The sequence below is a fragment of the Hemitrygon akajei genome, chromosome 23 (assembly GCF_048418815.1).
Source record: "Hemitrygon akajei chromosome 23, sHemAka1.3, whole genome shotgun sequence".
NCBI classification, from domain to species: Eukaryota; Metazoa; Chordata; class Chondrichthyes; order Myliobatiformes; family Dasyatidae; genus Hemitrygon; species Hemitrygon akajei.
This window is the reverse complement of record NC_133146.1, coordinates 60,902,786-60,928,425: the sequence shown is the minus strand read 5'-3', so window position 1 is coordinate 60,928,425 and position 25,640 is coordinate 60,902,786. Positions and strand designations below refer to the sequence as shown.

The 25,640-nt window shown below is 39.5% G+C and overlaps 1 protein-coding gene across 3 annotated transcripts in view; it reads right to left on the bottom strand.

The window, feature by feature from the left end:
* Nucleotides 1-25,640, bottom strand: part of atrnl1b (attractin-like 1b) — a 984,325-nt gene that overhangs the window by 765,553 nt on the left and 193,132 nt on the right. For all 3 annotated transcript variants that reach the window (XM_073027828.1, XM_073027827.1, XM_073027826.1), the window contains exon 10: nt 21,968-22,122. In XM_073027828.1, the coding sequence (XP_072883929.1) occupies nt 21,968-22,122 (155 nt within the window). The remainder of the gene's footprint in view (nt 1-21,967; nt 22,123-25,640) is intronic.

Genomic DNA, 25,640 nt, shown 5'->3' with positions numbered 1-25,640 from the left:
CATGGTCTTTTTCTCAGAGACCTATCTCAGAACATCTTTCAAGAAAGTGAACCCCAGCAAGGCTTCAAAGATGTACCAGGTGGTTACAGAAAATACATGTTGACCAACTCTTTGGAGTTTTCAAGGACATCTTCAACCTCCGAATGCTGCAACTTCCTGCTTCAAAAAGGCATCAAACATATCAGTGCCCAAGAACAGCAGGATGAGTTTCTTTAACGACGATTGCCCAGTAGCACTCACATCTACTGCAATGAAGCGCTTTGAAAGGTTGCTCATAACTAGAATTAACTCCACCCTGAGGAAGGATTAGGACCCTCTGCAGTTTTCCTGCTGCCACAATAGGCCTATGTTGGACACAATCTCACTAGCTCTCCACTTAGCTATGAAGCATCTCAACAACAGCAATATATACATCAGGTTACTATTTATTGATTATAACTCAGCGTCCAACATCATCATCTCTTCACTACGTCAACAAGCTTCAAACTGGGCCTCTGCATCTCCCTCTATGACTGGATTCTTAACTTCTTCATTGGAAGACTATTGTCAGTGTGAAAGCATAATAACATCACCTCTTCACTGACAATCAACACAGGAGCACCTCAAGGATGCATGATTATCCAACTGCTCTCCTTTTTCTACAATTACGCCTATGTAGCTAGATACAGTTCGATGAATTCACTGTTAGCAATTATTTTAATCTTAAAATAAATTATGGGAGAGCATTTTTCCAAAGATATCCAGATTTTAGTTAAAATTTATTCTTTTCATAGTGCATATCTTCATTTCAAGTTCAAGTCCAAATTTAATTGTCATTCAACCATCCATGAACACAGCAATGTAAAACAGCATTACTCCAGGGCCAAGGTACAAAACAGTCATACATAGCACATGGCACATATAGCAATTGTAAGGTAGTAACCATCTGCAAGATAACAAGCATATATAAGATTGCAGGAAAATACAGCCACATAAAAAATATAAACCAAGTCCCTGAGCCCATGAATGTTTCAGCAGTCTGCAGTCAAACACAATACAGCTTGTCTTCTGCCAAGCAAGTACTGGGGACGGCACCACTTCGAGCATGGTTGCCACGCCACACCGCTTTGGCAGTTCTGTGGAGCTCCAAACTCCAAAGCCTCCCTTGGTGCAGCTGAAAAAAAGCAATGACATGGCCTGAGGCCTAGTCCTCACTATGACCAAGACCACACAGCTTCCCTGTCATTTGCCAATAAACCGATGAATTCCACCACCAATCTTACGATCACAAGAAAGGTGACTAAGACAATCATTCACGATTAGACTGCATACCAATGCTTCTGTCACAGGCAACATCACAGTCAGCACCAAGTCCAGCCTTTCCAGTTTCTCCCCCAATGAGCAATTCGCTGAGGGAGTAAACCTGCAGTACTTAAAGTTCCTAACATCCAGCAGCTTCTTGCGATCACAAAAAATACATTTTTTTTAAAAGACAACAATATCTTTGGATGACCCCTTAGAAACCACTGCTTCTAAGCGTGCTGCCATCTTACGGGAACTAAGATTTGCCAGTTTTAAAGTGGACATAAAAAACTTATCTCCACAGACCACTGAGGTCAACACAGAGTGCAGATGATCAACTTGCTGTGCAAGAATTAGTTCAAAAAGCAGCTTTATGCACTAGATAGATAGATAGATAGATAGATACTTTATTCATCCCCATGGGGAAATTCAACATTTTTTCCAATGTCCCATACACTTGTTGTAGCAAAAACTCATTACATACAATACTTAACTCAGTAATAATATGATATGCATCTAAATCACTAACTCAAAAAGCATTAATAATAGCTTTTAAAAAAAAAAAAAAAAAAGTTCTTAAGTCCTGGCAGTTGAATTGTAAAGCCTAATGGCATTGGGGAGTATTGACCTCTTCATCCTGTCTGAGGAGCATTGCATCGACAGTAACCTGTCGCTGAAACTACTTCTCTGTCTCTGGATGGTGCTATGTAGAGGATGTTCAGGGTTTTCCATAATTGACCGTAGCCTACTCAGCGCCCTTCGCTCAGCTACCGATGTTAAACTCTCCAGTACTTTGCCCACGACAGAGCCCGCCTTCCTTATCAGCTTATTAAGACGTGAGGCGTCCTTCTTCTTAATGCTTCCTCCCCAACACGCCACCACAAAGAAGAGGGCGCTCTCAACAACTGACCTATAGAACATCTTCAGCATCTCACTGCAGACATTGAATGACGCCAACCTTCTAAGGAAGTACAGTCGACTCTGTGCCTTCCTGCACAAGGCATCTGTGTTGGCAGTCCAGTCTAGCTTCTCGTCCAACTGTACTCCCAGATACTTGTAGGTCTTAACCTGCTCCACACATTCTCCATTAATGATCACTGGCTCCATATGAGGCCTAGATCTCCTAAAGTCCACCACCATCTCCTTGGTCTTGGTGACATTGAGACGCAGGTAGTTTGAGTTGCACCATATCACAAAGTCCTGTATCAGTTTCCTATACTCCTCCTCCTGTCCATTCCTGACACACCCCACTATTGCCGTGTCATCAGCGAACTTCTGCACATGGCAGGACTCCGAGTTATATTGGAAGTCAGATGTGTACAGGGTGAACAGGACCGGAGAGAGTACGGTTCCCTGTGGCGCTCCTGTGCTGCTGACCACTGTGTCAGACCTACAGTCTCCCAACCGCACATACTGAGGTCTATCTGTCAAGTAGTCCACTATCCAATCCACCATGTGAGAGTCTACTCCCATCTCCGTTAGTTTGTGCTTTAAGATCTTGGGCTGGATGGTGTTAAAGTATGCAGTAACTTGCACCAAATGGATCACAGCTTTGAAAGAAAAGCGTCTTCCCCTTCATCGTTGGATTTCTAAATGGAAATGAACCCATAAAGAATACTGCATTATTTTTTTTGCGCTATTTAGTTTTGCAATTTAGTTATTTTATGTCTTTGCACTGTATTGCAGCCATGAAACAACAAATTTCAAGTCATATGACACAGTAATAATAAACCTGATTCTGATACTATACCATCCACCCTGTGATCTCTCAATACTACTGAGTTTAGCAGCCCATTCCCTTTATTTATTTATTTTGAGGTACTGGACGGAATAGGTCTTCCCGGCCCTTGGAGTTTCACCCAACTTAACAACCCCCAACTTAACCCTAACCCAATCACAGAGCAATTTACAATGACCAATTAACCTCCTAACTAAGAGGAAATTGGAGAACCCAGAGAAAATCCACACATTCTATGGGGGTGATGTACAGAGATTCCTTACATAGGACACTGGGATTGAGCTCCAAATTTCAATCCCCAGAACTGTAATAATGTCACACTAAACACTACATTACCATGGCTGATTTGCCCCAGCCTTATCATTAGATGGCCCCACTATTGGCAATCCATGCAGTTGCAACATGAGTTAGTGTGCATGGTTCTGTAAATGACAAGCTCCATAACCCAGCCTCCTCAAGCCCATTCATCTGCTTTTGTGAAATGGCTGCAAAATTCCAAAGCAGAATCAGGCACATGGTTAGAAAGCTTCCACACAGTGGCTTTACTCACTTATCAGATAAGAGCCTACCAACTGTTTGGTGATTGCATGAAATTAAATACAGTGGATTCCAGTTAATTAGGACACTTTGGGACTAGTACATTTTGGCCCAATTAGCCTAAGTTTCATGGCAATAGTTAAAAAGGTACAAAAAAGACAAACTACCATTTAACTGAGTAATAAATTACGTACTTAAATAAAATACAGAGCAAATTAAATTGTAACAATACCAATACTACCACAGTACTATAAAACTGTGTATTAGCTCCTAAATAGTTATTGACAGAGGAATTAATCCAATGTATACTGCCGTGTTATTTTCATCGACTGTAAATGAACTAACATCTAGTGCAGATAATGGACTGCCTTCAAACAATGCTTTCAATGACTGCATCCTTCAAATTTTCATTTTCATAGTATCATTCAAGATGATTTTAGATAACCTTAACACCCTTTGTAATTCCTAACATGTTCAAGTAGTGAAATTGTTTCATTTTCAGTCCCACCTTTTCTGGCATTTCCAAGCCTCAATACTTGAAACCACATTGAGCAAAACGGTTCTGAAGTGTCTTACTGCTTATTACTTGCTGAGTGGCGCATGGCAAAGTGGTTAAGGCGTTGGACTAGCGAACTGAAGGCTGTGAGTTTGAGCCCCAGCTGAGGCAGCATGTTGTGTCCTTAAGCAAGGCACTTAACCACACATTGCTCCAGTCCAGATGAAAATGGGTACTGGCAAAATGCTGGGGATTAACCTCAAGACAGACTGGTGTCCTATGCGGGGGGGGTGAGTCTCATACGCTCAGTCGCTTCACGCCATGGAGACCAGTATAAGCACCAGCCTGATGACCCTATTAGGCTCGGAACAAACTTTAACTTTATTACTTGCCAATTATCAATGACAAAAATCACTGTTTTTTGGGGAACTGATACTATTTAAAAACTGTTCACTCTAAGCACAACATTTTGTCTAATAGCCACATGACACACATGCAACTGGCACTAGTTAGAAACTTTTCAGCAACAATCTCCTGTCCCAATTAAGCAGCATAGTGTCCCAAATAAACAAAGGGAATCCTAGCTATTTTCTCAATTAATTTTTGCTCCTTAAGAATTGTCCCATACATTAGTTTGATGGAGAGAAAGTATCCTCACCAGAGTGGAAATGTTGATCCAGGTTCAGAATGAGCACTGTCGAGAATGAAATTAGAAATCACTTTTCAAATTAACAACTGATCGAAATTTGCAACAATCGTCCACAAAAGACAACTGATACAGGTTCAACTATTAATCCCAACACTGATGGATTTATATTACCCAAGTAATTAAGGGATATGAAGCAGATTCAGGAATATAGAGTCATTCGATATCTCAGCCATGACCAAGTAGAAACTCAGAAGCCCAATCTTATTCTTGTGTTCTAATAAATATCTTTGTCACATGGCCTAGAGCAATTCAACAAGACAGCTCATCATCACATTCTCAAAAGCAAATAGGCATAAGAATTTAAATTTAGTGTTTTACATACTGTTCAACAACGAATAAAACAATGTTGATATTCTCAGAAATTCTCTTTTCTCAAATGACAATCAAGTTACAAAATGTTGTTTAGTTACACACAAAACAGGCTGTTATATCTTCCAATAGCTTTTCATAAGAATTTAATCACTGATAAAATGTAGTGCAACTTAAATGTGCTTTAAGGAACCAACATGAAAATTAAATTTAAATGTTTTGCAATAATGGAAATTGCAGAACAGAAATCTAATTTTAAGCTATTAATTCCTCTTGCACAAAAACAGCCAACTGTCAGAATCTAAAATTTATAATTCACAACATTAGCTGATTACTAAAACTATTAAGGCATAAATTGTCAAAACAGGGTTGACATTGAGGGCACTTCAATATTAAACAGAACATCACAAGTTGATGGTAGCTACTTGGGAAGAACATTATTATAAATGGGATTGAAAAATATGTCTTTTTAAGGTAGAAGAAAATAAACTATCACTAAATTTTCTTCGGAAACCTGTCTATTTAGGGTATTATGGAATATAATTACAAACCATGGTACTTGATAATATGCACTAACAACATTAAACAGATGCTTTGTGTGGTTGGTATCACAACTATTGAAGTTTTTTCCAAAATATTCAGGAGAGTTACTGCTAGAATTAACTCCTGTCTTGGCAAGGACATGAACCCACTACAATTTGCGTACCGTTACAACAGATCTACAGCAGGTGCAAACTCACAGGCTCTCCTCTCTGCTATGCAGTACCTAGACGACTGTAAAATGTATATCAGTCTGCTTTTCACCACTTACACCTTAGCATTCAACACCATCACTCACTCAGTACTAATCATTAAGCCTCAAACCTGAACCTCTGTACCTCCTTCTGCAACTGCTTCCTCAAGCTTTTTATTGGAAGACATGGCAAATTGGTGATAACATCTCCTCCTCAATGATGATCACCTCAAAGATGCATGATTGGCCACTGCTTCTCTCTCTTGCCACTCACGATTATGTGCCTAAATGGCATTGAGGATATCATTGTCGTTGGTAGATGGCAATGAGGTGGTTTACAAAAGTGTGATAGATCACCTCGTTGTGTAATCCAAGGATTGTCACCTTATCATGGTGGAGGGGGTTGTGAGTTCCTGAGATCCCAACAGTGATGCCACCTGAAGTTTTGCTCTTGGTAGGGTCATCCATGGCAGTAAGATCTCCCCACATTAAACCAAGTCAGACCAAGGCATTCTCCATTAAGTGAATCCATCATAAATCCCAGAAAACACCTTGGGAAAAACATCACATTTGATTCCAGTGATCATACTACGACTACTAGTTGAGAGGGCTCACAAAAACCTTACACCTAATGTCAGCAATGGATTGCAAAGGAATTGACTGCAGAATTCAGGAAAGAGACGTCATACCAGTCCACACTGAGGGGTCAACAGTGGAAAGGGTGAGCAGTTTAAAGTTTCTGGGCATCAGCATCTAGGATGACCACTCCTGAACCTGACACACTGATACAACCATGAAAAAGCATGCCAGAGGCTCTAATTCATTAGGTTCTTGAGGATACTCAGAATGTCAAAGACATTTACAAATTTTTATAGATGTTCACTCAAGAGCATTTTAACAGTTTGCATCACTGCCTCGTATAAAAACTCCAAAACATGGGAATCAAAAAGGCTGCAGAGGATGGTAGACTCAGCCAACCCAACCCACCCCATCATCCAGGACATCTTCAAAAGGAGCTGCCTCAAGAAAGCGGCATCCATTACCAAAGGAACCATTTGGGATATGCCCCTTCTTGTTATTACCATAAGAGAGGAGATGTGGGAGCCTGAAGGGCTACACCCAGTGATTATGGAACAGCTTCTTCCTTTCTGCCATGAACACTACCTCACGGTTCCTTTTTTATTTTATCATAATTTAAGTATTTGCACTGTACTGCTGCTGCAGAACAATAAATTTCACATCATACAAGTCAGTGGCAATAATTCTGATCCTAAAGAATATTAGCTAAGTGGTTTCTAACCACAAATTATTTATAATAGAACATACTTAGAGCTTTTCCCCCCTCATCATACAAGATGAATGCACAACACTGATCAATACATTCACATTCAATCTACTCCAACAAAATTGCCATAACTTAGGGTCAATTTTCTTAGAAAGACACCAATTTTTTAAAACTGCTTTAAACCTCTTAATGGATTAATACAGTTTTAACAACATTGGTTTCTCTGACAAAAGTACTGGATTTTCAACACATTCAGAATCTTCCAATAAGGAGCTTCTTTGCCTGGATAAAGTTATGAATAAAGATGAAAACCATTGTAAATTTCAGATTGAGATCCGTGTTGACCCATAACATTAATTCTGCCTGTCCATAAGGCCAGAAGACCATAAGGCATAGGAGCAGAATTGGGCCATCCTGCTCTGCCATTTCTCATGGCCTATCAACTCTATTCTCCTGCCCTCTTCCCATAAACTTTGACACCCTGACTAATCAAGAACCTATCAACCTCCACTTTAAATATATCCAATGACTTCTCCACAGCCATTCATGGCAACACATTCCACAGATTCAGCACCCTCTGGCTAAAGAAATTCCTGTTCATCTCACTTCTAAATGGATGTCCTTCTATTCTGAGTCTGTGCCCTCTGGTCCTAGACTCACCCAATATAGGAAACATCCTCTCCACATCCACTAGGACTTTCAATATTTGATAGGTTTCAAAGAGTTTACCACTCCCACCCCCATTCCTCTAAATTCCTGCAAGCATAGTCCATCAAACGGTTCCTCATACTCTAACCCCTTCATTGCCTGAACCATTCTTGTTAACCTCCACTGGACACTCTCCAATATCAGCAATTCTTTCCTTTGATAATTCCTCCATAGATACTGTATATTCAGTGTCTTAGATACCCAAGAATATTCAGCATTTTGTTTTAATTATGAATAAACAATATTTGAATAATTTGATTGAATTAGTTTATGAACTGACAAAAACTGACCAATGGAATGCAGTAGAAGTTATCCAACCTGATTTTTGAATGACATTCAATAAGGGTGCTCAACAATCAAGAGTAGGGAAACTGCTGTTCAAACTAGAAAATGATGGAGATTTCTGGGCCCCAAGCCCCAGTCATCTTGAACAACTGACAGTGATAGGTATGGGTCACTGGACAAATCTATGTGACAGCCCTTCTGGCTCTGGGACCAGAGGCAGGAGCTTCATCTTGTGCTTAAGCCAGGCAGGGATTCAATGGTAACTGGCATGGGCAGGCAAGGAGTTTGAATCACAAACAGGGGAAAATCTGCAGATGCTGGAAATCCAGGCAACACACACAAAATGCAGGAGGAACTCAGCAGGCCAGGCAGCATCTATGGAAAAGAGTATAGTCGAACTTTTTGGGCCGAGACCCTTCATCAGGACTGGAGAAAAAAAGATGAGGAGTCAGAGTAAGAAGGTGGGAGGGGGGGGGGGAATAGGAAGGGAAGGGGTGAAGTAAAGAGCTGGGAAGTTGATTGGTAAAAAAGATACAGGTGTGGAGAAGGGGGAATCTGACAGGAGAGGACAGAAGGCCATGGAAGAAAGAAAAAGGGGAGAAACACCAGAGGGAATCAATGGGCAGATAAGCAGATAAGGTGAGAGAGGGAAAGGGGAATGGGGAATGGTGAAGGGGAGAGGGAATTATCAGAAGTGCGAGAAATCGATGTTCATGCCATCAGGTTGGAGGCTATCCAGACAGAATACAAGATATTGCTCTTCCAACCTGAATGTGGCCTCATCGCAACAGTAGAGGAGGCCGTGGACTGACATGTCGGAATGGGAATGGGAAGTGGAATTAAAATGGGTGGCCACTAGGAGATCCCACTTTTTCTGGCAGATGAAGCATAGGTGCTCGGCAAAGCAGTCTCCCTATCTACGTCTGGTCTCACTGATATACAGGAGACCACACCAGGAGCACCCGATAAGTAGATGACCCCAAAAGACTCACAGGTGAAGTGTCACCTCACCTTGAGAGACAGTTTTGGGCCCTGAATAGTAGTGAGGGAGAAGGTATAAGTGCAGGTGTAGCACTTGTTCTGCTTGCAAGGATGAGTGCCATAGGGAGATCAGTGTGGAGGGACAAATGGACAAGGAAGTAGCGTGGGAAGCATTCTCCCTGTGACCACGAGTTCCCCCTGAGTGCTCTGGTTTGCTCCCACTGTCTAAAGGCGTACTGGTTAGTAGGTTAATTGGTCATTTTAAAGTTATCTTATGATTAGGCTGGCATGAATAGTTGGGTTCAGGGTGGCTCAGTCTGTTGGGCAGGGATGCTGTATCTGCACAATATCTATAAATAAATAAAATTTAAAAATATAAACAGATGGGACCATGATAGACTTCCTAGACTGGACATCTTCTCCCCTATTGCAAGGCCAAGAGACTGAGGAGACCACATGGGAGGAATAGGACCATAATATACTTCCTGGACTGGTCATCTCCCCTATTTAAAGGCCAAGAGACTCAGGAGAGCACATGAGGGGGAAATAGGACCTTAATAAACCATATTAGACCACCTGGACTGGTCATCTTCTCCCCTATTTAATGGCCAGGAGACTGAGGAGACCACATGAGGGGGAAGACTGAGGGGAGCACAGGGGGTGGGGGTGGAATAGGACCATGATAGACATCCTGACTGAAACTCAGGCCAGGAGACTGGGTGGGGTGGGGTGGGGGGGGGGGGGGGGGGGAGAGACTGACAGTGCTTATGAAAAGACAGTATGCCACACTATGTCACTCTGCAGGCAAGAGCCAGGCTCAAGTTCACAGGCAATTAGATTAAATTATGGAGCTTTGTAATCCTTAAACAGATCCTCCCCACATGTATACTGATGGCTTGGACAAGGAGTACAAAATAAAGGATACAGTTGTATTGAGAGGTATGATAACCATTAAGCTGCATGGGACATAGGCCAGATCAAATAGTGGCAAGTAGCAACTAAATTTAATGTTGAGCAGTGCAACTCAGTAGTCACAATGTGAAATTCACCGTGTGGTAGAGAGTGGAAATAGAATCGGTGCCTTCAGAAAAAAAATGAAGATATACCTGAAAAATAATCATTTGCAAGGCCAAAGGGATACAGCAAGAAAATTAGACTGACGAGATTGTTCTACTTGGAAACAAATAATCACCTTGCGACCTTAATGATTGCCCATACTTTAAAAATGTTAACCCTTATCAGAGATCTATTTGCAATGTTAATTGCAAATTGTGCCATAATTATTCCCAACTTACCTGACCTGACAATTTACTATTTACCAGCCAAGTTATATCAAATTACCCCAATGATTTAGTGTCTATAAAATAAAAGGAGGAAAATAATTTTAAATACATATTATATTTCAATTTTAAACGGGTCAAATTTTTAATTTTACTGAATAAGTGTTTTTATGTTAAATAAATTTAGAGGTATTTAATTTCTGGTTTGCTGATCACATTCCTCTACACATTTGCTACTTAGCCTGTTTAACAACAGAACTAAATTACCGTAACAGTGGCAAAGGGAACCCTGCTGCTTACTACAAATTCAGGTCAATTATCTAAGTTAGCACAGTACTTGTTATACTAAAATTGTGATTTAGCCCGGAATCTTTCCCTGATTACCAACCCACTGATATGCAGTAGAAAAATGTGATGGATAGATATGAGTATTATGCAAGTTAATTCACCCGTTGACTCTGTAGAATAGCCATTTTGGCAAAACACAAGTGAACACAAATGCTTGTGGATTTTCTTCCTTCAAATGTGTACTTATTGGAATCTAGCTCAACACATTATGGAGAAAACTATGTTCACAACTTGCACTAAAATAATACAAGCTGTTTTTCCCCACCTCTTTTAACACTACCAAATTATTCTGACTTGAAGCTGAAGTGAAACCAGAAGGCTCTTAAAACTTCCCCATCCCCAAGAAATATTTTCCCTGTAAGGACAAGGAAAGAAATGCAATTTAAAAAGAGTCCACATAACTTTTCTCAGTACAAAGAGATGTATTTCTTCCAGCAATGAAATAAACCCCTAGTAAAATGTTAATAATTAGTTTCATATATTCCTCTTATTCACAAGATATGTAAATCTAAGAATCCATTAAAAACAGACATTAATATTAAACTAAATTATATCTTGAATATTATAATTAAATCTACATGATATTTGAAATGAGTTTCATAATTATTCTGCACAGGTGACGGTTTCTGCCTTCCTCATTAATTTTAGAGGTCTGCTGCAGAAATCAGCAATTCTCAAGCAATACTTTTGACCTGATATTAAAAAGTAAGTGATAACTATGCCATATTACTGCGGTTTTACACGGAAATCTGACAAAAAATTGGTTACACCAACACTGGTCTCTATTTTTAAATTGTACCGACCAGAAGTAAACAATTGCTTATCTCTAGTTTCACTGGGTAGACTTTCTATTTTTCACCTTATAGAAGTCTACCAAATAAAAAAAATATGCAGTTGGCATTTATACAACTCTACTGGATGTATAATTTCATTGTATGCCAGCATCTCATTGATGATATAATTTTAAATTATGTTGTAGCTATCAATATCTCGCTCAACAGGTTCTGATGTGAGCATACAATTTTCTCCAGTTTCTTGTATTAATATGTCAATCTGCAATTCAAGTATTTGGCACTTTGCCAAAATCAATAGTCTGGTAACACAATTCCCCAACAGTGATTAATTGCCCACTAAGCACAGAAATGATAAGCTGAATAATGAACAGACTGGATATGAAATGTTCGCCTGTGTTGAACTGTAGAGGAGAAAGTTATCAGCAAGAATGATTTTGGGTGACATTTACTAAAAGATTTTACCCTGGGTAGTGCCCGAGAAATTCAAATGCTTAAAGCAATGAAGAACTTAAGGCTACTGAGAAAATAAACCTCACACTGGCCATGCAGCCATTTCAAATTCAGTGATATCCAGCCATGACTTCCAGAGTTTCACAAGTCGGATTTATTCTGAAGCCTATTGCTTATTATGCCAATATAGAAGCAGCAAACACTCCTGTTCTCGTAGGATTTTCAATTAGCATCCAGAAAATCTTGAGTGTTTCTTCTTCTCAGGCAGTCTCTCAAGGTGGAGGATGGCTTTCTTATATTATATTTCTGTGAACTTCAATGTGATCACATATAACATAGGATCAACAAACTCTGTCACAGGAGGGACAGGGTGGGTTATTTGGCTTCTTACATTCTATTTGTGTTCCGCCTTCACAAAGAGCACCAACAGGTTTGGGCCTTCTCTGATGGCTCTCCACCACTTGAGCAAACTTGGACCAGGATTCCCAAGAATTGTGAACTTCTCCATTTTGGTCTTGAAGATGCTTAATGCGACATAACACCTTTGAAGTCTTCAATGATCAAATCAACAATGGTTTAAGTGCTTGGCTCTCAGTTTGCATATACACAAATATCAGTATATTGTAAATCAGTGGCTGAGATTGGTATGATGTTGGTACTAAAGTGGAATAGAAGAGTAGATAGTTGCCCTGCAGATTAGCTCCAGTCCAATGGGAAGAGATGAGGATTGGTGCAATGACAGAGTTTTGGTTAAGTTCAGTCTGCAAAGAGGCCAGATCACTGGTAAATCAGTGCTTTCATTTAGGATGGAACATAGGATGATTTTCTAGGGACAGACAGTCCACCATAATCTCTCAGTTGACAGTGACAAAGACTAAAAGGACAAATACAAATATAGTGGTCGACACTTTTCCTTTCAGTTTTGTTGATTTAACACAAAGTGAAGGTCATGACTAATCTACCTTCATGGACAAAACCTGCATGATTAGTTTGAAAGAACTCTTCAGTCAGTGGGTGGAGAAAATATAGAGGAATTCTCATAATGACATATCCCTGTACCTTCTTTCCGGGTCATAAGAGTCATGTCAAAATTCAAAGTAGATTTATTATCGAAGTACATATATAATCACCATATACAACCCTGAGATTCATTTTCATGTGGGAATACTCTATAAATCTGTAACAGAATAATAACCATAATAGAATCAATGAAAGACCGCAATAGCTTGGTGTGTAACCAATGTGCAAAGACAATAAACTGATAAAAACTGTTCCTGAACCCTATGAGTTCGGAGGCTCCTGTGCTTCTTCCTGTTGCAGCAGTGAAAAGAGAGCATGAGCTGGATAGTGAGAACCCCAACCCCCACCCCGCCTGATGATGGATGCTGCTTTCCTGCAACAACTCTTTGTGTAGGTGTGTTCAATGGTGGGGAGGGCTTTACCTGTGACGGATTGGGATGTATCCACTGCTTTTTGTAGGATTTATCATTCAAAGGCATTGGTGTTTCTGTACCAAGCTATGATACAACCAGTCCATATGTCATGCCCTCCTCTTCCTATAATGGAGAGAGGTCATGAATTTGTACAAATGCTTCATGTGACAAATTGCATTGTGTGAAATGGAGTTAAGGTCAATTCTACCACAGATCCAGCCTTGGTTGAGAAAAATCTTTTAAATTCTTCTTCAAGAAGGTGCCAATTGCTTCACTATCCTCATTGAGCTCCCCTCCTTTGACTCATAGTGTGTGTCCTTGACTTCACAGGTCATAAGTGATCTCGACAAATTTAATGAATGCACATATGTCAACTACCTGACAAAACTCTAGTATTCTTTCTCCCCATCAGCTGTTCCTTTTGTTGGACACTGTTCATCAGATGTTTCCACGTTTCACACACAGCAACCCCCACCCCCACAAGTTATTTTAACACTATATTCGTTCCTGCATTTTTATTATACTCAAAGCAGATTTCTGGTTTCTGGTTTAAAACAAATTTCTTAACAGGTGCCAATTATAACAGACTCCAGGAATGACAAAGTAATACAAAGACTGTTTTTCTCCCAGCCAGTTGGGAGTCATTAGCTAGCTCTGAAATAGACTGAATAAAACTATAAAATATAGAACCACAATTAGGCTAATTTGGCCTATCAAGTCTGCTCCACCATTCAATTACTGCTGTTTTTTGTCAACCATGTTCTCCTGTCTTCTCCCCAAGTACCAAGTCTCCTCAAAATCCTAATGAAATATAGGCACTGTCATGCCATTTTTGTACTGCGTCAATACGTTGGGCCCAGGATAGATCTTCAGTGTTGTTGACACCCAGGAACTTGAAACTGCTCACACTTTCTATGGTTGATCCCTCACTGAGGACTGGTGTGTGTTCCCTTGACATCCTCTTCCTGAAGTCCACAATAGGTCTTACTAATGTTCAGTGCAAGGTTGTTGCTGCAACACCCCCTCAACCAGCCGATCTATCTCACACCTGTACAAATCGGCATCACCATCTGAAATTCTGTCAACAATAGTTCTGTTGTAGCAAACTTATAGGTGGCATTTGAGTTGAGTCTAGGTGTAAAGTGAGTAGAGCAGTGGGTTAAACATGCATTCCTAGTGGTGTGCCAGTGTTGATTTTCAGCAAGGAGGAGATGTTATTTCTGGTCTGCACAGACTGTCATCGCCCAGTGAGGAAGTCAAGGATCCAGTTGCATACAGAGGTATAGAGACCCAGTTTTGGAGTTTTTTGATTAGAACTAAGAGTATGATTGTGTTGAATGCTGACCTATAGTCAATAAACAGCAGCCTGACAAAGGTATTGCTACTATTTATTACATTTCTTCTAACATCACAATTTAGAGGTCAGGCTGATGTAGCTGACAAAGCTGAGTGACAACATTCAGTCCAGCAGTGATCACTGTCATCATGGCATGGGTAACACTGAAATCTGTACAGCCCCTTGCTTGGATGATGATATAGTCTTGTCTAAAGTACCCATCCTGTGGGTTGGAATCACATCAGGTTTATTGACACTGACACAAATTGTGAAATCTGCAGTTTTGTGGAAGCAGTACAGTGCAGGCATACAGATTACTACAAGCTGTAATATAAAAAAACACAATTAGGTCGAGCAAAAGAGGAATAACAAGGCAGTGTTCATGTGTTCATGGACTGTCCAGAACTCTGTTGGCAGAGGGGAAGAAACTTGTCCTGAAACATTGAGTGTGGGTTTGCCATGTATATCTATGATGACACAGGAATTGAACTGAATTGACTTTTTTACTTACATCCTTCATATACATTAGTAAAAATCTTTACGTTGCATCTCCATCTAAATGTACAATATGCAATTTATAGTAATTTATAATAAATATCATGTACAACAGGACAGTCAATATAACATAGAAATACAGTAGCATCAGCATGAATTAATCAGTCTGATGGCCTGGCGGAAGAAGCTGTCCTGGAGCCTGTTGGTCCTGGCTTTTAAGCTGTGGTATGGTTTCTCGGATGGTAGCAGCTGGAACAGTTTGTGGTCGGGGTAACTTGGCTCCCCAATGATTTATACACTTGTTTTTGTAAATGCCCTGAATAGTGGGAAGTTCATATTTACAGATGCGCTGGGCTATCCACACCACTCTCTGCAGAGTCCTGCGATTGAGTGGAGTACAGCTCCCATATCAGACAGTGATGCAGCCAGTCAGAATGCTCTCAATTGTGCCCCTATAGAAAGTTCTGAGGATTTGGGGGCCCGTACCAAACTTCCTCTACCACCTGGGGTGAAAGAGGCACTGTCATGCTTTTATCACCACACAGCCGGTATGTACAGACCAAGTGAGATCCTCAGTGATATTTATGCCAAGCAACTTGAAGCTGTTCACCTTCCCAACCCCAGATCCATTGATGTCAATGGGGGCTAGCCTGTCTCCATTCCTCCTGTAATCCAAAACCATTTGGGACATTGAGGGAGAGGTTGTTTTCTTGACACTACTGTGTCAGGGTGATGACTTCTTCTCTGTAGGCTGCCTCATTATTATTTGAGATTAGGCCAATCAGTGTAGTGCCGTCAGCAAATTTAATTAATAAATTGGAGCTGTGGGTAGCAACACAGTCATGGGTATACAGAGAGTAAAGGAAGGGGCTCAGTACACGGCCCTGAGGGCACCTGTGTTGAGGGTCAGAGGGGCAAAGGTGAGGGAGCCCACTCTTACCAACTGCCAGCGATCTGACAGGAAGTCCAGGATCCAGCTACACAAGGCAGGGTGAAGGTCGAGGTGTCTGAGCTTCTTTTTGAGCCTGGAGGGAATTATGGCGTTGAATCCTGAACCAAGAACGACATTTTCATATAAGCATCCCTCTTCTCCAGGTGTGTAAGGACAGTATGCAGAGCTATGGCTATTGTGTCATCTGTTTAATTGGTTGTGTCAGTAGGTGAACTGAAGGGGGTCCAGGGTGGGTGGTAGCAAGCTGCAGATGTAGTCCACGACCAGCCTCTCAAAGCATTTGCTTATTATTGAGGTGAGTGCAACAGGACACCAGTTGTTCAACCATGTTACCTTGGTCTTTTTAGGTACCAGAACAATGGTGGATGTTTTGAGGCAGGGGGGCACTCCACACTGGGAGAGGGAGAGATTTAAAATATCTGTAAACTGTGATAAGATACTCTGTGATAAGATCATGTCTTTATTATTTTGTCTAAGGGACTCTATCAATGCAAGACACAAGACACAATACCAATCCAAGCTTCTTTACTCATTCCCAGGCAAATCACAGCTTTGCATAAAAGTTTATCAACAGAAAGTTAGATAGGAAATAATCACCGAAGAGAATCTGCTATCGGAATTTGCATTTGCTAAGTGTTGGAGTAGAATTCTCCTTTGCCCTCATCTACTGTAACTTGAAATCTAGGCACCCAAGACAATAAATCTCGCATTCCTGAAATACTTGTTTCCACAACTATATCTTGACATGACATGAAGAATATCACAAGTCAACAGCCTAATTTATTCTGAAGCCCATTGCTGATTGAGCTTAATGAGGTGGCAGCATAGCCTCCTGTTCCCTCTGGCTTGTCAACTAGAATCCAGAAAGAAACTGTCAAAGATTTTGTTCAGCTACTTGCTGAAAACCAGAATAGACCAAGCTTTATTAATTAAATAGGGAATTGATCAGTGTAGCAATCAGTTAAAGTCTGTCCCGAGCCTTACAGGCTCATCAGGCCAGTGGTTATGCCGGTTTCCGTGGCGTGAAGCGACTGAGAGTATGAGATTCCCCCCGGATAGGATGCCAGTCTATCATGAGGTTAACCCCAGCATTTTGCTGGTACCCATTTTCAGCTGGGTGGACTGTAGCAATATGTGGTTAAGTGCCTTGCTCAAGGACATAAAACACTGCCTCAGCTGGGGCTCGAACTCACGACCTTCAGATCGCTAGTCCAACGCTTTAACCACTTGGCCACGTCAATCAAAGGCAGATAAAACCAGAGATAAATTAGTTAAGTTCTTTTTGGAATTGTGCAATGATCTTAGGGAAAAAAATTAGTGTCCCATAGTGTAGGAACAGTACATTGCTTCACAAGGTTTCAGAGTCCAAGCAATGCACAAGTAATGAAAAGTCTTGAAGATTTACATTTACATTTACATTTCTGTATCCTCTATCCTCCCCCATTGGGCAGTAGATACAAAAGCTTAAAAGTACATACAAGCAGTCTCAAGGACAACTATTATAAGAATTGTAAGGCCATTGAACAGTTTCTTAATATGATCAGATGCACTGAATTAGAAGACCATTGAATGGTTTCTTAATATAAGATGCACTCTTGTCCTCACAATCTACCCTTTCACCATATTGTCCACTTGCACTGCCCTCTCTTTGTAGCTGTTGTACCTTATTCTGCATTCTACTATTGCCTTGTACTACCTCAATGTAACACATTCCCCTGTATAAAATGTATGCAAGACAAGCTTTACACTGTGCCTCAGTAAGTAACAATAATAACAACAACCAAATTCCATATTTCTGGAACCATTATCCTTAATAATCATCATGTTATCATTCTGTTCATTCATTAAGTTTATTGTTTAATCAGAACTGCAGTAAACAAAGTAAAATTAAGTACTCAATGCAAAAGCATTAACTGAAATTATGCATTTTAGGGAGTATTACTGGAAAATTATAAATGAAAAAGCACATATATTTAACATTTGACAATTTCCCTTACAGAAAACATCAATAGTCTAACATTTGCTAAAATGTAAAGTGAAATTTCATAATATAGGTACAGTACGAGATAAATTAAATATATATTTCCATGACCATGACGCTCAAGATTAAAAGTTAAATATCAGTACCTCTAAATGTAACTAATTTGGTTCTGATAACTTGAACAAACAACATTAGACACATTTTAGAAAATAAAGTTTTGACCTAATAGAACATATTAATCTTCATACTAACTGGGCATGCAAGGAGATTAGACCCTGATGGTTTTCAAGTAGGAACCAACAGTAATTGAGCTGTGGTGCTGAGAGAGTAGAAAAAATGAATTACACTTTACTGGACTGAAAGCACAATAGATGTATAAAGGACAGGAGCATCTACCTCTGCCAGTAATCTTACAGTTAAGGATGAGGCAAGAGGACTGCTTCAATTACTGATGCCTTTTCAGTACATTTTTTTCTTAATGCTGAAATAAAATGTGAAATATATGAAAAATACTAGTTCTACCTTGTACATTAAGGTCTTTGGAAAGCAGAGGTGGTCTAAGATCAGGTGGCATAGAAGGAATCACCCTTCCAGAGAGAAGAGAGAGATAAGTTTGGTGAAGGCAGCAAGCTACAGGTAGCATGTCTGAAGGATGTTGATTAATTCATCATGGAGGTTATTTGGTTTTATGGCAAGGACATGCGGAGACCTGCCAATCTGCAAAAGGGACGAAGAGGGGAGGGGAGAATGACAGATAAACTCAAAGATTGGGGCCTTGATTGACACAATCTTCAGTGGAGAGAAAATAATGACTTTTCAGAGTGATGATACAATAAAGGAAGAGCCTGGAAGAAATTAATAAAGCTCTTAGATGGAGCAATACAGAAGAAAAGATAATCAAGGTAACTAAAGAGATCAGCAGGTACTTTTAGTGAACAATGAAATTGAGAGAAAAGAGATCATTAATAAACTAGGTGAAAACAGCAAGAAACAGCAAATTAGAAACAAATTAAAAATATGAGTGAAAACACAAACCAACACGACCTTCATGACAATATTGGAATAGGAGGAAAGAATGACAAGTAGGGTCGAGATGGAACCAAGTATATTACACAAATAGCACAAAAGAATGCATATAACCAAGTTTCCAAAAGAACCATTTATTCAATGCAAGAACAAATCCAGCCAGAGTAAGGATGAATGCTGATAACCCTTCTAAAAGCCAAGTGCCCACTTCTGATCTTTCACTCTCTGATATCCTAGGCAATCCTTGGTAAAAAGTTTGACTTCCTAATTTTCAAAGTTCAAAGTAAACTTATTATCTAAGTACATATACAGTACTGTGCAAAAGTATGAGGCACATATATATAGCTAGGGTGCCTAAGAATTTTGCCTAGTACTGTAGAAATTTTAGGTATTACACTGTACTGCTGCCACACAAAAAAAAATCATGACATATATGAGTGATGATAAACCTGATTCTGATATGGATCTCTATTATGCACCCAGGGTGGGAAGGGAGCAGGGAGAGGGGAATCATGGTTGGGAAAAGGGGAAGGGAGAGGGGAAGGATCAGGAAGCACCAGAGAGACTTTCTGTAATGATCAATAAACCAATTGTTTGGACTCAAATGACCTTGCCTGGTGCCTCAGAGCTGGGTGTGTCTGCACTCATGCCATTCCCTGCCCTTGGCACTCCTCCTCTGCCACCTGTCCCACTCCACTCCTACAGCGCTCCACCCTTACCATTCCCAACATCTTTTACTCCCGCCAGGTTTAAAACTTGCTCTCAGCTCCACATTGACAAATACAGTACTGTGTGAAAGACTTTTGCACTGTACTGGATGTCATCATATACTACCCTAAGCTTCATTTTCTTGCAGTCTAATGTAAACCTGCCCCTTTGCCATAGTCTCCTCAAACCCATTGCTTTGAACCATGTGCATGCCCATTGGTTAGCAGATTTTTTGACCCTTTTGGCACTTTACACACTAGACACTCTCACTGTAATATGTCATCAAGACATAATCACCTTAGTTTTTAGCTGGCACTCACTAACTACAACTACATGTTATCTACATTTCTAGGTCAAATTGTAATATGTGATTCTTGATGAGAGCAGTGTTTTTACGTTTGGTAAAACATCCATCACATCTACTGATTTGCCTTTGCACCTCATGAACATGATGTTATTCTACATCGGGGCACAGTTTCACACAGAGTTTCAAAATTCTATGTGGAATACATTTAGAAAATGTAGTTGCTGCAAATAATCCTTGATCCACAAAATTACAATATATCAATTGGCTTGGATCATCAAAAATGTTATATTGGTGAGCAAAATAAATATTCTTTCACAATGCTTCTATTTCAATAATCAGAAAGCAAATCCATTATTTTAAGAACTGTAAATGTTATAGAATCAGATATTAATGGCAAGGAACTAATTTCTCACTTTTCACTGCAAATTTAAAATGATTGCATAAATTGATCCCAGTTTTCTGGACAGACCAATGTTCAACAACTAGAACAAAATCACTGTGGTACAAATGAAATGTCAAGTTCCCCAAAGAAAACCGCCATGCAGCATAAAGAAATTACTAAATAAAATTGAAAACAAGTGATGCAGCTGGTTTTAACTTGACAATTCGGCAAATTTTCTATCAACAATTACAATTTAACATCAAACTTCATTCTGTAATTGAATAAATTTTCCACATAGTAAATCTTCATATATCCAAATAAAATGCTTGATCAGAGCCAGAAAATGCCTTTTCTAAAAAAATGTTTGTTAACTCCACCTGTACCCTAACACATCAAATATCGATGAAACACTGCAATTTTATTTTGAAAATAGGCTAAGTTCACAAGAATATAAAATATCCAAGATTTATTCTTCCCCTAATATTAAAGCAAGAAATTTTAGATTTTTTATAATCCATTCATCGTGTCCTTTTCCTCATCTTAGAACATGAAACAATGCCAGAAATAACAATGTGCTTTGAATGTATTTTCTATCAACTTCTTTGCCCACAGAATTAATAATACCACCCTAGTGTATAAACTGCATGATTCTTCCAATAAGAATAGGCGGGGGAGGATGAGAGGAGGTAAAGTATCAAAGTCGATGAATAGAAATTCAAATGCCAGTTCTGATTTTGACTGTTTGCCTACTACACTCCTTGAACAAAGGTTCCAGTGAATTTGCACACTGGTTAAGAACATAATAGCTCTCAGCTATAATTCTTTATATTGTGGTAAAGATCATCATTACATGAGTATGTGGCAACTGGATGAGATAATACTGAGAAGAAAATGAATGAGGAAAATATAGGTATGTAAATAGTACAGGCACTACGTTATGAGAGAGGGCAACAGGCAGGTCTGGATAGACCCCTGCCAGATATAAAGCCACTGATAAAAAAAATGATCTTTCACTCAAGATTTGAAAAATTCACCATCTACAAAGAAACTACGTAGCCCCACCATAACTATGAGAGGCTGCAACAGAAACCTGAGAGCTTGTGTAAGTAACTGTACAAAAACAGAAGTAAAGAAAGGTTAAATAAATGTAAATGTCCATCAGCAATAACAGCAAAGATAAAAGATTCAGTGAAAAGATGTACGCGCTTATATGCATAAATCAAATCTGCTAGACAGATGGAAGAATAGAACAAATGGAAAGAAAGAAAATAAGCAAAAGGATTGTGACATCAAAAAGTGTGGGTAAGAAGATTCCTGGGACATGCTGCTTGATTGTCACAATGCAGGTAACATCACATGAATGTTACGCCAAAATGCATCACATCTCTTATTCCAAATTTTAATTGTACATACCAATGTCGTATGCTAAAAAATCAGCGGAAAAACATTTTGCTCCATTACTCAGAGATGTGTCATTGTGTGTGTTCCCTCCAAAAATAAGCATCACTCCACTGATGATGACAGCCGAATGTAGGTAACGGGCAAATCCACTTTCCTTTAGGATAGTCCTAGGTTATTTGCAGAAACAAAAGTACAAGATATTATACATACCACACACAGAAAATACAAAATCAATAGGAGAAATTCAGATTTGATTCATGAGATTCAATAATTTATTTATTTATTTATTTGTCTAGAGATACAGCATGGAGTAGGCCTTAATGGTTCTTTAAGCCATGCCACCACAGCAACCCTCAACAAACTAAATCAACCCTAACCTAATCACAGAACAATTTACAATGACCACTTCACCTACCCGTTATATCTTTGGACTGTGGGACGAAACAGGAGGACACAGGAAAACCTTGGATGTTTGTTGTTTTTCGCACCATTGTCTATAAACTCTATAGACTGTTATGCGTGAAAATCCCAGGAGGTCAGCAGTTTGTGAGATACTCAAACCACCACATCTGGTACCAACAATCATATCTTAGTCAAAGTCACTTAGATCAGATTTCTTCCCTATTCTGAACAATAATTGAACCTCTTGTCCATGTCTGCATGCTTTAATGCATTAAGTTGCTGCCACATTAATGGTCAATCAGATATTTGCATTAATGAGCAGATGTACAGGTATATCTCAGTGTAGTTAGGTAGACAATTCTAAAACAAAACACCCAAAATGCTGGAGGAACTCAACAGGTAGGCAGCATCCATGGAATTAAACAAACAGTTGAAGTTTTGGGTAAGAGCCTTCGTCGGAACTGGAAAGGGGGAAGACTCTAAAATTAAATGGTGGGAGGAGTGGAAGGAGGATAGCTAGAAGGTGAAAGGTGAAGCCAGGTGGGTAGGAAAAGTAAAGGGCTTGGAGAGGAAGGAATCTGATAGGAGAGGAGAGTGCACCATAGGAGAAAGGGAAGGTGGAGGGACACCAGGGGCAGGTGATAGGCAGGTGAGGCGAGGAAAGAGACTAGAGAGGAAAATAGAAGAGGAGGAGAGGGGGAGGAAGAATGTTCCGTACAGCAGAAGTTGCCATAATCAGAGGGGTCTGAAGTAATTACCTAATCTGACAGTTCAGAACAGCACAGATTGAATGTTGAAAATTAGGTTCTTTCGAATCTCATGTTCGTAACGTTGCATTTAAATTGAGCTGTACCTTTAGAACACAAATGTATTGTCCATGAGTTCAGATGGTGCCCATCAGTTTGAACAACAGCTAAAAATGGAGTTTACATTATTGGAAGGATGATAGAGATGCCTTCTAACTAAAGAAAAGAAACCTGTATAAGATAAGCATAAGGAATATGTTCCTTTTGAAATATGTAAGTACGGGAAATATTTTTAAAATATGCTAGTCCAGAAAGAAAATTCACTCTCACCAAAACATATCAATATCATGTTTGTCAATGTGCCTGGAGGACTGACAGTTGCAAAATAGAGAACAAGATTAATCAGTTAAATGAAGGAATGTATTTGTCTCTGTGGTGAATGCAATGGACCACTGCAGTTGGCTGCCATCTGAAAGGAACCTTAATTTTACAGACTAGTGTTCTGTGCATCCACAAACTGAAACTGTATATTAACCATTTTTCTTTGTTTGCAATGTACAATTGTGTGATAATTTTTGTAAACAGTTGACAAGCATCAGATCAAATAATTTATTTAACATTAGTCACTTGGAAATGAAGAACGAGTTCCTTCTAGGAGAAAATCTGTTCCTCGAGGACCCTTAAAATGATGATACAAGCTGGGCTCACTAAACAAAATGAGCAGTGATTGGACACATCAATCTTAAAATGCCTATTGTCCCAACAGGGAATGATTTTTTAATGCAATATGAGTCTTCAAGAAAACAAATCAAGGCACAATATATAATATTATCTTGGTCACTTAATGGAAAATAACATCAGTAAGTAATGCAGCAAGATGTATGACATTATTAAATTCAGAAAAGGTCACTAATTATCTTGCATATCTCAGTAATTTAGCTTGTACAGCACAATACTAGAAACGGAAATGCATCTAGTTCCAATTGTCAGCATGTTTTCTATTTAGTTTTCTTGGAGATATAGCACATTTACAGGCCCTTCTGGCTCAATGAGCCCATGCTGCCTGAACACACCCATGTGACCAATTAACCTACTAACCATTTGGATATCTTTGGATATGATGTGAAACTGGTGCACCTGGAGTAAAGCCCTGTGGTCATGGAGAGAATGTAATACTCCTTATACAAGTGGGCAGTATTGAACCCGGCTTGCTGGTGCTATGATAGTGTTACACTAACTGCTTCCATAACTTCTCAATTTTTCCAGCACATTGTAGAATAGTCTTCATTGGTTAATTGTGTGGATGAGATTAACTGGCATATACTCAGTGAAACTGCAAAATGCTCGAATAAATACTCTGTGCCAAGGAAAAGGTATGTTTGCGAGAGATTTTTTGTTCATCTCTAATGTCCATGGATTTCCAACAATATCTGATACAATTATGATAGGAAGATTTTAAATAAGCTCCACCTCTTCCCAACTATTTCCTTTTATATCTCCAAATGAGCAAAGTCCCAGTGAGAGTAATTACTCTAGTACTTATCCAAGTTTTAAACAACACACTCAAGTTAATAATTTAATACAACACACTTGTAAAACTACAGATATTGTTGTAATAATCTTTGAAGGAATTTTATTTATATTCACACATTCTACTGACAGTAAGGGGTCATGTTCTTCTGCAACTTGCTGTCAACAATGCCAAATTATTACATTAGTGGGACTCAAAATGAAAGTTTTACATCAAAATAAACATTCATTTATAACACTTAAAATGAGCTACACCTATAACTAGTTATTGCCCAGGGGAAATATTAAATTGAACAAAGAAAATGCTAGCTGAGATACATCATTAACTCCAAACATCAACGGCAAAAACAATGCAAGTGCTAAGGGCAAGTGTGGCAGACAAAAGTTAGGGAGGGAGGGAGAAAAGGAGGGTGAGTGAAGAAAAGGGGTGGGGTAACAGAGGAGGAGGAAGGCAAACAAAGGGCTGGGGAAAGCAGAAGACAATATGTGTAACCCCGCTGAAAAAGCATGGAAAATGGAGTAGAATGGCCTAATTATGTCCCCACATCTTATTGTCTAAAACCACAGTAGCACTGTGGCTAGTGCAACACTTTACAACGCAAACAACAAGATTGAGGTTTAATTCCTGCCACGGTCTGAAAGGAGCTTGTGCATTCTCCCCATAACCACGTGGGTTTCCTCCAGATGCTCCGATTTCTTCCCATATTCCAAAGGAGTGCAGGTTAGGATTGGTGAATTGGAGGCATGTTACGTTGGCACCAGAAACACGGCAGCACTTGCAGAATGCCCAGCACAATTCTCTTTGATTTGATTTGACACAAATGATGTATTTAACTATATGTTTCAATATACAATGCAATAAAGCTCATCTTAATCTTCAACTGTCAAAGGATACCAATAAAGAGACTTCTTTGCACTTCACACCAGGCCAACTGAAGAACTATCCATAGGTTATGGAACTACAAATGCTCATTCCGGCATTTATTAAAATGAGAATATAACCTTCC